At 41.7% G+C, this 12314-nt stretch overlaps 1 protein-coding gene across 1 annotated transcript in view; it reads left to right on the top strand.

Moving 5' to 3' along the window:
• LOC126336983 (transcription initiation factor TFIID subunit 5) overlaps positions 1–12314 on the top strand; it is a 65115-nt gene that overhangs the window by 9520 nt on the left and 43281 nt on the right. The window contains exons 2-3 of the mRNA XM_050001220.1: positions 7413–7601; positions 8681–8883. Coding sequence (XP_049857177.1) covers positions 7413–7601; positions 8681–8883 — 392 coding nt within the window. The remainder of the gene's footprint in view (positions 1–7412; positions 7602–8680; positions 8884–12314) is intronic.

The following is a 12314-nucleotide window of genomic DNA, read 5'->3' as shown; positions in this document are numbered from 1 at the left end:
TCTACATGTTTCTGCCCTGCACTGAAAGGTGTTGCCAATTGATCCAATATATATCCATCATGAGTGGGGTTCCTATCTATCTATTCTAGGTAGTTTTCAGAGAATTAGTAATGTTTTACAGGATGTCTTATCACATCCTCCACTAACAAAACTGTAATTTCCCCAGTTAATTTTTTTATGATTAAAGTCTCCACCAATGATTACAGTATAATTGGAGAACTTATGTACAAGTGAACTGAGGTTTTCTCTAAAGTTTTTTGTTACATTGGGAGATGAGTCTGGCGGGTGATAGAAGGATCCAATTATCAGTTTATGCCCAGCCCTCATACTGAGTCTTGACCAGACAAGCTCACATGCAGATTCAATTTCTATCTCAATGGATTTGAGTTTCTTGTCTACAGTTACGATACACCACATCCATTTCCCATTTGCCTATCTTTTTGATAGACACTTAAATATTCCCAGAAAATCTCACTGCTATCAACTTCAGGTTTCAACCAGCTTCCTGTACCTAGTATTATGTGAGCTCACAGCTTTTCATGAGTGCTTCCTACTCTGGCACTTTATTGCGAATGCTTTAGCAGTTTACCATTAGGAATTTAATACTCTCACCTGTGGTAGGCATTTCTTTCGATCTTACACTGATACTTCTGGGTTTCCTACAGCTGTCATTATCTGGATTGGATGGAGAGTCATGTAATTAAGAAACCCTTGTGGGCACCGGGCACACAGTCAGGTATCTCAACAGCAGCCTCTGAGGTGTAGTGCACACCTAACCCATTTAGGGTGACCCTACAGTTCTCAACCCCTATGGTTGTCCAGGAAGTTGCAGCCTGCTTTTCACAGAGCCTTTTAAGTCTCGGGTTCAGTCTCTCCACTTAACTCAGAACCAAAGGGTCACAATCATCAGTTCTGAAATTAAAAAAAAAAAAAATAAATAAATAAAAAATGCATGTTCCAGGTTATGTCAGACTAAACACTTCGTGTTCTTCAGGTCTCTACTGTATTGCAGCATACAGCTGCTGCACCGCCACAAGTAAGCACTAATAAACTGAAGTCTTTGACTGGATGGCAGGTATTTATGCCTTCCACACCTTTCATATCACACCAAACACAATTTCAACCACCCCCTGCGGGTCCGGGGGTTAGAATAGGCCCGAGGTATTCCTGCCTGTTTTAAGAGGTGACTAAAAGGAGTCTCACACATTTCGGCCTTTATGTGATGGTCCCCTGTAGGGTTTGACTTCCATTCTTCCAAAGAGCGAGCCAAGTAGGGCAGGGAACCTTACATGGTGCATTGTTTCCATCATGCACTGAGATCTTTAGCCCACTTTATTGTCATGGATTTGCAGTTCCAGTCATTCTCCAGCTGTTGGTTGAGGACACCTTCCCGGTTGCCTTTTCCTTCATCCACTGTGCGATGTCTTTTTCTGCACCGATGATGATCATGTGGTAGCGCTACATGTACCCTATTGGTTGTAGCCCCTGACTTCACAGGGATCACTTTGCTGATGATTGTGCTGGTAACTGCCCACATATGCCAAGGAGTAGATGCCCATCTCCATGGGGCATCAGGACTCCTGGCAATGGCCATCCTGCCAGAAAGCCTTTGCTGAGGCAGGGCAGCGACTGTGGGAAGGGCCCCTGGTCGGATTGGGGTGCATCAGGGCAGATGACACGCCATGAAGCATAGTACATCATCTCTTACTTGTAGTCCAACACCAGCAGTCTCTAAGTGGTAAACTTTAATGTGAAGAAGTATGACCCCAAATCATTCCCGTTAAAGGCCACACCATGGGAGGAATGCTAGGCTAAGGATGTCAGCAGCTGTTATTCACCCCAATACTTCGTATGTACAAGAGCTGATGGGGAATCTTTCATGTTAATGAAGCCTCAGTTTTTTGTGGAGAATTTAGAGGACAAGTTTGGGGAGATGGAGGGATTGTCCAATACGCACTCTAGGTCAGTCTTGATAAAATGATCATCCTCTACCCAGTCATGGGCATTCCTCGCATGTGACAAGCTGGGGGATGTTCCTGTTTCAATCACACCCCATAAGAGTTTAAATGTATTCCATATTATATACCAGAGGGACTTTCTTTTACAGTCTGATTGGGAGCTGCACGCCAACAGAGAGATGAGGCATTCACTTCGTCCAGCACGTCTTTTCAGGGTCTGAGGCATAATCATGTTACCAGTAGTGCTTTCATCTTGGCCTTCGAGGGTGACACATTACCCAAAAAGGTCAAGGTGATGGTATACCACTATGATTTGAAACCATATATCCCACACCCGATGTGGTGCTTTAAGTGCTGGAAGCTTGGGCATGTGTCTTCCGGCTATACTGTCAACATTACCTGTCGAGATTGTGGACGTCCTTCACATCCCAATACTCCATGTGCCCCATTTCCCATCTGTGCCAGCTGTGGAGAGCACCATTCCCTTTGCTCATCGGACTGCAGGATTCTACAGAAAGAAAGGAAAATCTTGGAATATAAGACCCTGGACAGAATGACCTATACTGAGGCTACGAGGAAATTTCAGAGGCTACATCCTGTGCACATGACATCCACTTAAACTGCCACTACAACAGTTCTAGCACCTTCATTTCCGCCGTGTACCGCTGGCTCTCAGAGCCGTCAGACTCCACTTTCCCCCTTGATGGTCGGGGGGGGGGGGGGGGGACTTCTATCCCTGTTGCTCCTGCATCACCTCCTTTGGGAGCAATGCCAACCGCCCCCCCCCCCCCCCCCCCCCCTGCCCCAGCCAAACCATCAGGGACATCAGTTCCCACCTCTCAGCCAGAGAAGTGCAAGTCTTCTGTGGCTCCTCTCACTAGGAAGGTGACCCTTGAGTCACTCCCTTCTTAGGTTCCTACCAGTGGCAAAGCAGACACCTGCCAATAGCTGAAGTACCCACAGGGAGCTGGTTGTAGGGCTTTACAGTCCTCCTCAATCCTTGAGACTGAATCAGTGAAGCCCTCACAGCAGGAAAAACCTAAGGAGCAGCGAGAGAAGCCAAAAAAGAAAAATACCCCCAAGAACCAAGACATTGCGGTAGCACCCACACCCTCGCTACCTACAAGCTCTGCGTCTGAGGATAAAGTGGAGATTCTGGCATCTGCTGAGGACCTAGATCTTGCTGGGCCCTCAGACACAGTGGATGTTGATCGCAAAGGTACTCTGTCGGTGGCAGCAGGTGACCCTGAGGCATAAACTGCCTCATTGAGCGTTTCATGCCATCCCAGCCTCACGATAACGACATCCTCCAGTGGAATTGCTGCAGCCTTTTCCACCACCTGGCTGAGCTAAAGCAACTGTTAATCTTTACACATGCTTTCTGCATTGCCTCCAGAAAACCGGGTTATCGGAAATCCACCCTCCAACGGCGGATGGAAGGGAAAGTCCCAAGTCCCCTCGTTCACTACATACTGACTACAAGTGAAATTTCCTTGTCATCTTCATCTGGATCTGGTGTGATGGCATCTTTCCATTGCAATGGTGGGAGAGCACCATCATTCCTGTGCTCAAACCTGGTAAAAACTTGCTTGACGTGGATAGCTATCGGTCCTTCAGCCTCACCAACATTCTTTGTAAGCTGACAGAACATATGGTGAGTCAGCCGTTGTGTTGGGTCCCAGAGTCACGTGGCTTACTGGCTCCATGCCAGGGAGGTTTCCACCAGGGTCACTCTGCCACTTATAATCTTGTGTCCCTTGAGCCTGCCATCCGTCAGCCTTTTCCAGGCACCAACACCTGGTTGCTGTCTTTTTTTTTATTTCTGGAAAGCATATGATACAACCTGGCGACATCATATCCTTGCCACTTTATATGAGTGGGGTCTCCATGGCCAGCTCCTGATTTTTATCCAAAACTTCCTAACACCCTGTACTTTCTGTGTCCAAGTTGGTCCTCCCCTAGTTCCCCCCATATCCAGGAGAATGGAGTTCCACAGGACTCTGTATTGAGTGTGTCTCTATTTTTAGTGGCCACGAACGGTCTAGCAGCAGCTGTAGAGCCATCGGTCTCACCTTCCCTGTATGCAGACAACTTCTGCATTTCATACTGCTCCTTTAGTACTGGTGTTGCTGAGCAGCGCCTACGGGAAGCCATACACAAGGTACAGTCATGGGCTCTAGCCCACAGCTTGCAGTTTTCAGCTGCGAATTAATGTGTCTTGCACTTCTGCCGGCATCGTACCTTTCATCCAGAACCAGAAGTTTACTTTAATGACGATCCATTCACATTAGTGGAGAAATATCGATTCTTAGGACTGGTTTTTGACACTCGATTGACTTAGCTTCTTCATCTTCATCAGCTTGAGTGGAAGTGCTGGCAGCACTTCAGTGCCCTCCACTGCCTGAGCAAAACCATCTGGGGTGCAGATTGCTTCACACTGCTGCAGCTCTACAGAGCCCTTGTTCAATCCTGCCTTGACTATGGGAATGTGGTCTATGGTCCAGCGGCACCCTCATTGTTGCATTTACGCCCCACTGCAGAGTTTGTTTAGCAATAGGAGCTTGACTAGCGACAGGAGTTTTTAGGATGAGTCTGGTGGCCAGTGTACTTGTGGAGGCTGGAGCCCTCCATTGCAGATCAGACTTGCACAACTGCTCGCCAACTACATTGCACATATTCGTAGCTCTCTTGAGCATCCTAATTACCATCTCCTTTTCCCAACCACAGTGGTTCATCTCCTGCATCGGTGGCCCAGGTCAGGGCTTACAATTGCAGTTCACATCCAATCCCTTCTGTCTGTCTGAACTAGAGTCCTTCCCCTTGCCACCTCTACTCGAGGTCTATTCACGTACACCTCCATGGTGTAAACATAGTCCGAAGCTTGGTCTGGACCTTTCACATGGCTTTAAGGACTCACTTAACCTTGTGGCTCTCTGCTGTCACTTCCTTTCGGTTCTTGATGTGTACCGGGGCCATAACGTGGTTTTCACCAACGGTTCGATGGCTGATGTTCATGTTGGCTTCGCCTATGTTCACAGAAGGCATATTGAACAGCACTCCTTGCCAGATGGCTGGAGTGTTTTCACTGCATAGCTGGTGGCCATCTCTCGTGTTCTTGAGCACACCCGCACATGCCCTGGCGAGTCGTTTCTTCATTGTAGTGACTCGTTGAGCAGTCTGCAAGCTATCTACCAGTGATATCCTCGCCATCCTTTGGTAGCGACCATCCAGGAGTCCATCTATGTCCTGGAATTGTCCAGTCATTCAGTGGTGTTTGTCTGGACCCCAGGACATGTCGGTATCCCAGGCAATGAACTTTCTGGCAGGCTGGCCATACAGACTACACGGAAACTGCTTATGGAGATCGGCATTCCTGTAACTGACCTGCGTTCCTTATTACGCCAGAAGGTTTTTCGGCTTTGGGAGACAGGATGGCATAACAGTATGCACAGAAACTGCATTTCATTAAGGAGACTACAAACGCGTGGAAGTCTTCCATGTGGCCCTCTTGCACGACTCTGTGGTTATATACAGTCTCTGCATTGGCCACATTTGGGCAATCCACAGCTATCGTGCGGCACCCGTTTGACTGTGGCACATATTCTGTTCCGCTGTCCTACTTGGCTGCCCTGAGACATCATCTTTGGTTACCGGACTCATTAACATTAATTTTAGCAGACAATGCTTCATCAGCTGATTTGATTTTACATTCTATACATGAGGGTGGGTATTATCTTTTGATACAAGTTTTAGCGCATGTCCTTTGTTCCTCTGTGTCCTCCACCCTAGTGCTTTTAGGCTGGAGGTTTTGATGTGTTGCGGAGTGGCTGGCTTATCATTTTTATTCTCATGGTATGCCAGCCATGGTAATCTGCTCTCATGCTTGAATCTCTTCCTTCCTGTTACGTGGTTTTATTGTCCTATTTTGTTCCGTGTAGTCTTTGTTGCCCTTTTGTCGTTCTTGTGTTTTTTCCTTTCACTCTTTATTGTGCAGTACGTCTCGTTTTATTCTTTCCCTTGTGGAATTGTTTTAATAGGAAAAAGCGACCGATGACCAAGCAGTTTGGTCCCTTTTCCCCCTTTTAAACAAACAAACCAACCAACCAACAATTTCAACCTATGTCAGAAGCATCCTCATTCAGCATTAGTTTCTGAATGCTCGCATCTTGCAGTTTTGTGATACATTACTTCTTCTGTTGTCTTATTGAAGCAAGTTAGCAAGCTGGCATCATAATCATCTCTGTTGATGATTGTCTTGACATCCACTTTCAAAGTGCAATTTCAGACAATCTTAATAGTTATAAAGAGGAGATTTCAAATATTCGTATTATAGTGCGTGCTTTGTTCATTACAGTCATATGTTTTGTCACCTTCTTGCAAATTACGACTGTTGTTTCTTTTCAGCTTTTGTCCTCTTTTACCTATTGTAACAATACAATATTTTGACAAGTTGGGGTGATACACATTGAATTTTATATTTCCGTAACTAGCATCTCCATTTTTAGTAAACATTACTTTCAGAAAAAGAATTATATGGCAGTAAGCAGGGTTCCTAGCCAAAACTGACAGTTCCTTTATTGCACAAAACATTTTAACAACTAACCTCATTATTTTTTCATATACAGTTGCCTGTACTCTGTCACGCCTCAGAATTACATCTAAGAATATTTATTATTATCAGAGAAATTGGATTACTTTGACTTGTTGCTTTGGTTTTTTTCTTGAAAGTAGAATTATTGCTTTGTTGGGATTAACCTGTTAGGACCAGTTTTCTAGAAGGCTACATAATAATTACACGCGTTACACAACATACTAAGAATATTTCTCCAAGCTTGATCATAAGATCCACACATATGGACCTAAGCTAAATTTAGTAGATGTCACAGATTTCCAGTAACGTTCACGGAGCTATGTGAATGCTTAGAAGTATTACTTGCAGACCTTAGGTTGTTTAACAGTGTGTTTTATAAATACTCGAAAGATTAAAAATTGAATGAATACATTTGCGGTTTATTTTCTGTAACACTCATGTATTTTGTTATGCTGACTATACCTGCTCAATGTAGTTGGTTAGATAAAAAAATGTACTCATCAAGCGGTGGCAGGGGAATGTACATATAAAATAAATATTTTTAATCCTTCTCACCCTGTCCAGTAAGCCTCCTTAACCATTGGTTCTGGGCAACTTTCCCAAACTTGACTCCTGTTCGTAAAACTCTCCAGTTTTTTTTCCTTTCACCCCTCTTCCTTCCCCTTCTACCCTTCTGCTGGAAGAAAGAACCACTGGCTCCAACAGCTTGCATAAGTAAAAGCCTGTATTTTATTTTACTTATAAGTATGTTGTTCTGCTCCCACTTGGTGAGTAGATTTTTTAATCTGTCCAGTTGTATTCTGTTGCCAAGAATTGATTATTTTCATTGTTATAACTGCGGTACCATATCACTGGTATTACAGAGTACAGAAGAACTCTTAAAGAAGGAAGCAAATCTCACTGATGTTGAAACACCAGGTGAGACCCCTCAGACAGATTCTGAGGTCAGCAGTGTTCTGTCAGCATACAAAAGTGAGGGAGATCCAGATGTGTATGAAGATGCTTATGTGGACTTAAAGAAATTTGTGGAGGGTGCACTAGATATTTACAAAGTAAGTCATTTAACTAATAGTTATTAATTACATATATTAGCCCTATAGGTAATTAATCAGGTAAGCCAAATTGTAGATTTAATGAAATTGTTTGTGAAGTTATGAATTTAAGTTCTGCATTCTGCAGGCAATTTATACCTCAGATGCTGCAGCTTAAGTAATTGTAAACTATTATCTTTCTTCTCCCATACTAATTTTGTTGATAAAATACACTGCTCATGTAAATTTAGTGTTGATGTACAATTAAACATCTCAAGAGAACTGACAAATTTGAAGAAATCTACATAGTAACTACACCCAGCTGCAATTGTGAGGATACTATAGACATTTCATTTGTTATCTAGCCTGTGGTATGAAAGAAACTTAGCAACAGGATGTAATGTGTTCTCCCTGTTATATGGAAGTGGCGTTGTTATCAATTTCAGTAGCACAAAACATCACAATACCTTCATTTGTGCTCTGCATTTGACCACATGGTATCAGGTGCAGGTAACAATGTATATTAGTATCATTTCATTCCTCTCCCTACTCCATTATCAGAATACATATGAGAAGAAATGTGATTCACACATCTCTGTATAAGCACAAAATTTTCTGATATTTCCATCATGATTGTTAGGGGAATGTACTTAAGAGGAAATAATTTTTTTATACATCATATGCTGTTGGAATTTAAAACTAAGTCTTTCAGTGCTACACAGTGATGTCTATCACTGGAAATTGTTGAGCCTATCTGTAAAGCTCTTGTACTGATAAAAAATATGCAGTATAAACTGCTAATCTGAGTTCATAACAGCTCCACACTGTTGTCACAGAAAATTTATTTTCCTTGTTTCCAGCTTCAGCAAAATTTCTAAGCTGACCATTCTTTTTCAAGTCTGATTTAGAGTGAAGCCGGTGATTTATTTTCCACTCTGAAAGTGTTATTGTAGTATGATTTTGTTGTTGCTGAAGTTTGATGAAGGGTATCTAAGTCCAAAATGCCATTGTATTTATCTAAACCTTTCTAAACAAGGTGTCTGTTTTTTAATCATTGATTATACTTGACATACATTGTAATAAGCTGTTGAAACTTTCAGCATGAGTTGGGCATGATACTTTACCCAGTGTTTGTACACATGTACCTAGAACTTGTTTATAATGGCCACGAGCAGCAAGCAATAAAATTAATGGAGAAATTTGGTCCAGATCAAGAAGAATACTATCAAGATGACCTGAAAAGACTTTCACATGTTACAAAGAAAGACCATATGAAAGGGAATGAACTCACTGACACATTTAAGTAAGTAAACATTTTTTCTATATAAATGTAGAGAAACCTATTTGTGTGTTAGTTTTATAAGAATTGCATTGAGTATCTGGACATGTAATCTAGTTGTGATTTTTGTAACATAGTAAAGTCACATTAGTTCTAGCCCAGCAATTTGAACATCCATTTAATCTGAGGTGGACGGTGAGTGACTACTACGTTAAACAAAATCAAAGCAGTACCATAGATAAAATTGAAAAAATGTACAGAGTGGGTGTGATCAGCAGCCATGATTCACGCACCTACATTGTTTAGCCACTATTGTTGTTTCACCCACCGCTAGTAGCCAGTGTCTGCTTAGGCTCAGTGTATTGTGTACATGTAGCCATGAAGAAAAGATTGAACAGTGGCGAGACTATATAAAAAGTAGCAGCAGAGTTGGGCACTGGCCAAGTATCTTTAGGCAACCGGTGATGAAACAGAAACTGGAAAGTGATATTCTATCAAAGCTTCATGTTCTTTTTCTAAAAAGCATGGAAATTCACTTAATGTAAAACCATGAAAACATCAGATTAGAAAGAGACTAGTGAAGACCTCTACTCGTAGTTTGCACAATAGTGAGCTAAACGAAATCCAGTAAGTAGTCTGATGATTCAGGAGAAGACACTTGTATTTCAAAAAGAATTAGAAGAAGGAGAAGAAAGATTTTCTGCTAGTTTTGGCTGGCTAGATAATTGGAGGGGAAGATATTGGGGGGGGGGGGGGCAGCAGATTTTGAAATCTGTGGTAAAAAGTTATCCATTGACAACAGAGCTGCCAAAGTGACCCCCCAATAAATAAAAAAATATGAGAAATCATGAAAATCTGTCACAGGATCACATTTATAAGTATGATGAGACAGGACTCAATTACAGAGTGCTTCTAGTAATATGTAATACTTAATACATTAACTGATTAAATAACATTATTTACTGTAATGATACATTGAACATCAAGTTGTGAATCTGTTTGTAAATAAAAGGACTTTAAAATTGTCACCGTTTGTGTAAATTGAGCTCAACTTGGATCCAGTTACCTTGAATTACTAAGATTTTACTGTATATTGTTTTCAGGTTTAATGAACACCTGAGAGAACAATTCCTGCATTTAAATTGGATGTCTTTTCAATCCTTAGCCTTGATGTGAAACTGATTTTGATGTTTTCACCATTGCTGGGTGTGTCGAGTAAATTTGTTCCTTCAGTATACAGGGTGCCATTTAAAAAAAGTCATACCACTGTTCATATCTTTGTAAACAACAAAGTACAATGAAGGCAATCTTGCTGATTGATGTCCCTCTGATGGCTAAAGAGCATTTGCTTGAAAAATTTTGTAATTTGCATCTGGACAAACAGTTATTTAGGATGGTCAAGATAAATGGGACACCCAGTAGACCGGCTTTCTCATCATTAGTGCATTGTGACATTTTTGGTACATCATGAATCAAGTCTTTGACCCAGCACACATTGTCACCTGAGATATTAGCAATATTTGCAGCTGTGACCTTTATTTATCTCGTACATCTATTTTGCCTTTTACCACATCCCACCTCGTGAATACTGGGCTGGTACCCAAGTCCCACCTTAGTTACACTATTTGCAAATATTTAGAAAACTTTCACTAACTTCCACATGAATAACACTGCATGCAGACATTTACAACAGTTTTCAGTTTATGAACCCAGATTAATTTGTAGGAGTGGCTAGTAAGTCAGCAGTCCCCCCCCCCCCCCCTCCAGAAATTCACAATTCCTTGCCTTTCGCCTGCTAACATCTAGTAAATACTTTTATACCACAAAACAGGACCCACCCTGAACCATAAAAAAGGAGGAAGAGTCTACAAGAAAATTATTTTTGGGCTTTGTAATGCCACATGTAAACTGCTGCCGGTTTGAAACTGATCTATTTGTGTTCTGCAATTCCAGAAGATGCGACAGGACACATGCTCACTTTTCCGTTATCCTGTTGCATGGTGTAGGTGATCCAATGATTATTGTCGTACATTTAGTTGATTCTCATTCCAGGATGACATTTTAGTTGTACTGGAAATACCAAGGATTAGACAACCACCTTTACTGGCCACATAAACATGCTTATATACACTGTGTGATCAAAAGTATCCAGAAACCCCCAGAAACATGCTTTTCATATTAGGTGCATTGTGCTGCCACCTGATGCCAGGTACTCCACATCAATGACCTCAGTAGTCATTAGCCATCATGAGATAACAGAATGGAGCACTTCGTGGACTTTGAACCTGGTTAGGTGACTGGGTGTCACTTGTGTCATACATCTGTACGCGAGATTTCCACACTCCTAAAAATCCCTAGTTCCATTGTTTCCAATATGATAGTGAAATGGAGTGGAAACATGAAAGGACACATACAGCACAAAAGTGTACAGGCTGACCTCGTCTGTTGACTGCCAGAGACCACGACAGAAATTTCAAACTGCATCAGGATCCAGGATGCCATAAATCGCTCCAGTGACTGAGGATACTGCAGTGCCATCCAAAGACGGCTAGTGATATCTGCAATTGGTAATTTCATAGTGAAATTTTGTGATTGTACCAGAAAATAAATTATCTTCAGCTTGCTGTTAATTACTTCAATGAACTCTATAGTCATAGATGTCTTGAGTTCATCCTAAAAATTGACTGATTTACTTGAGTCTCCCGTGATCTTGGAGTTACATACATTGAATTTCTCTTCAGTTTGTTTGGGAAATGCATGAACCCACTCTGACGTTAAGTTGTGTAACCCTTGGTTGTTCTTAGCAATAGCTGACTCGATAGGACCCTTGAGACACTGGGCATGTCACACATTTGTTACTGTATGTCCTGAGTATGGAAAAGGTTTCTGGGGAAAATCTTCTTGTGTAAGGAATGTAAGGCCCAAAATTAAAATATTTTATGTTCTGCTTACTTTCCCTCCCATTCTACTGGTCAAAGTAATATTAAGTTTAGTGTTAATTTTCAATTTTTGTGGGAACGCTCCTGCAGATGTTTCATTTTCGATGACAGACTTTTTGTGACAGATGGAGTAGTTTCCGTACTGACTAGTGACATTTGCTGCAAATAATCTCACTTTCTTCACATTGATTTGCAAATTTATGCCAAAAAATAAATATCTGCTATCTGCACTTGATATGGATATGTCCATCTTCTGTAATGTTCCATGGTTAATGTTACATGTGGAAGCGTCGACTAAATGCAGCCCAAATTACTCAATTCCAGTATTCTTGTAATGGGAAAAAATTAAATACCATCTCAAAATGTATCTGCCGTGCTTGATTTTCAGAATTGTACTACTATTACATTATGCATATCTGCACCAGTATACGACCAGTTTTGTAACAGCTCAAATAATCATTCCAGCAGATAACATAAATGGCTGGCTGCTTGTTGATATCATAATTTTCCTGTCAC

Source organism: Schistocerca gregaria, chromosome 2 (genome assembly GCF_023897955.1).
Source record: "Schistocerca gregaria isolate iqSchGreg1 chromosome 2, iqSchGreg1.2, whole genome shotgun sequence".
Classification (NCBI taxonomy): domain Eukaryota; kingdom Metazoa; phylum Arthropoda; class Insecta; order Orthoptera; family Acrididae; genus Schistocerca; species Schistocerca gregaria.
The sequence above is the reverse complement of the archived record's forward strand: the minus strand, read 5'-3'. Positions and strand labels throughout refer to the sequence as shown.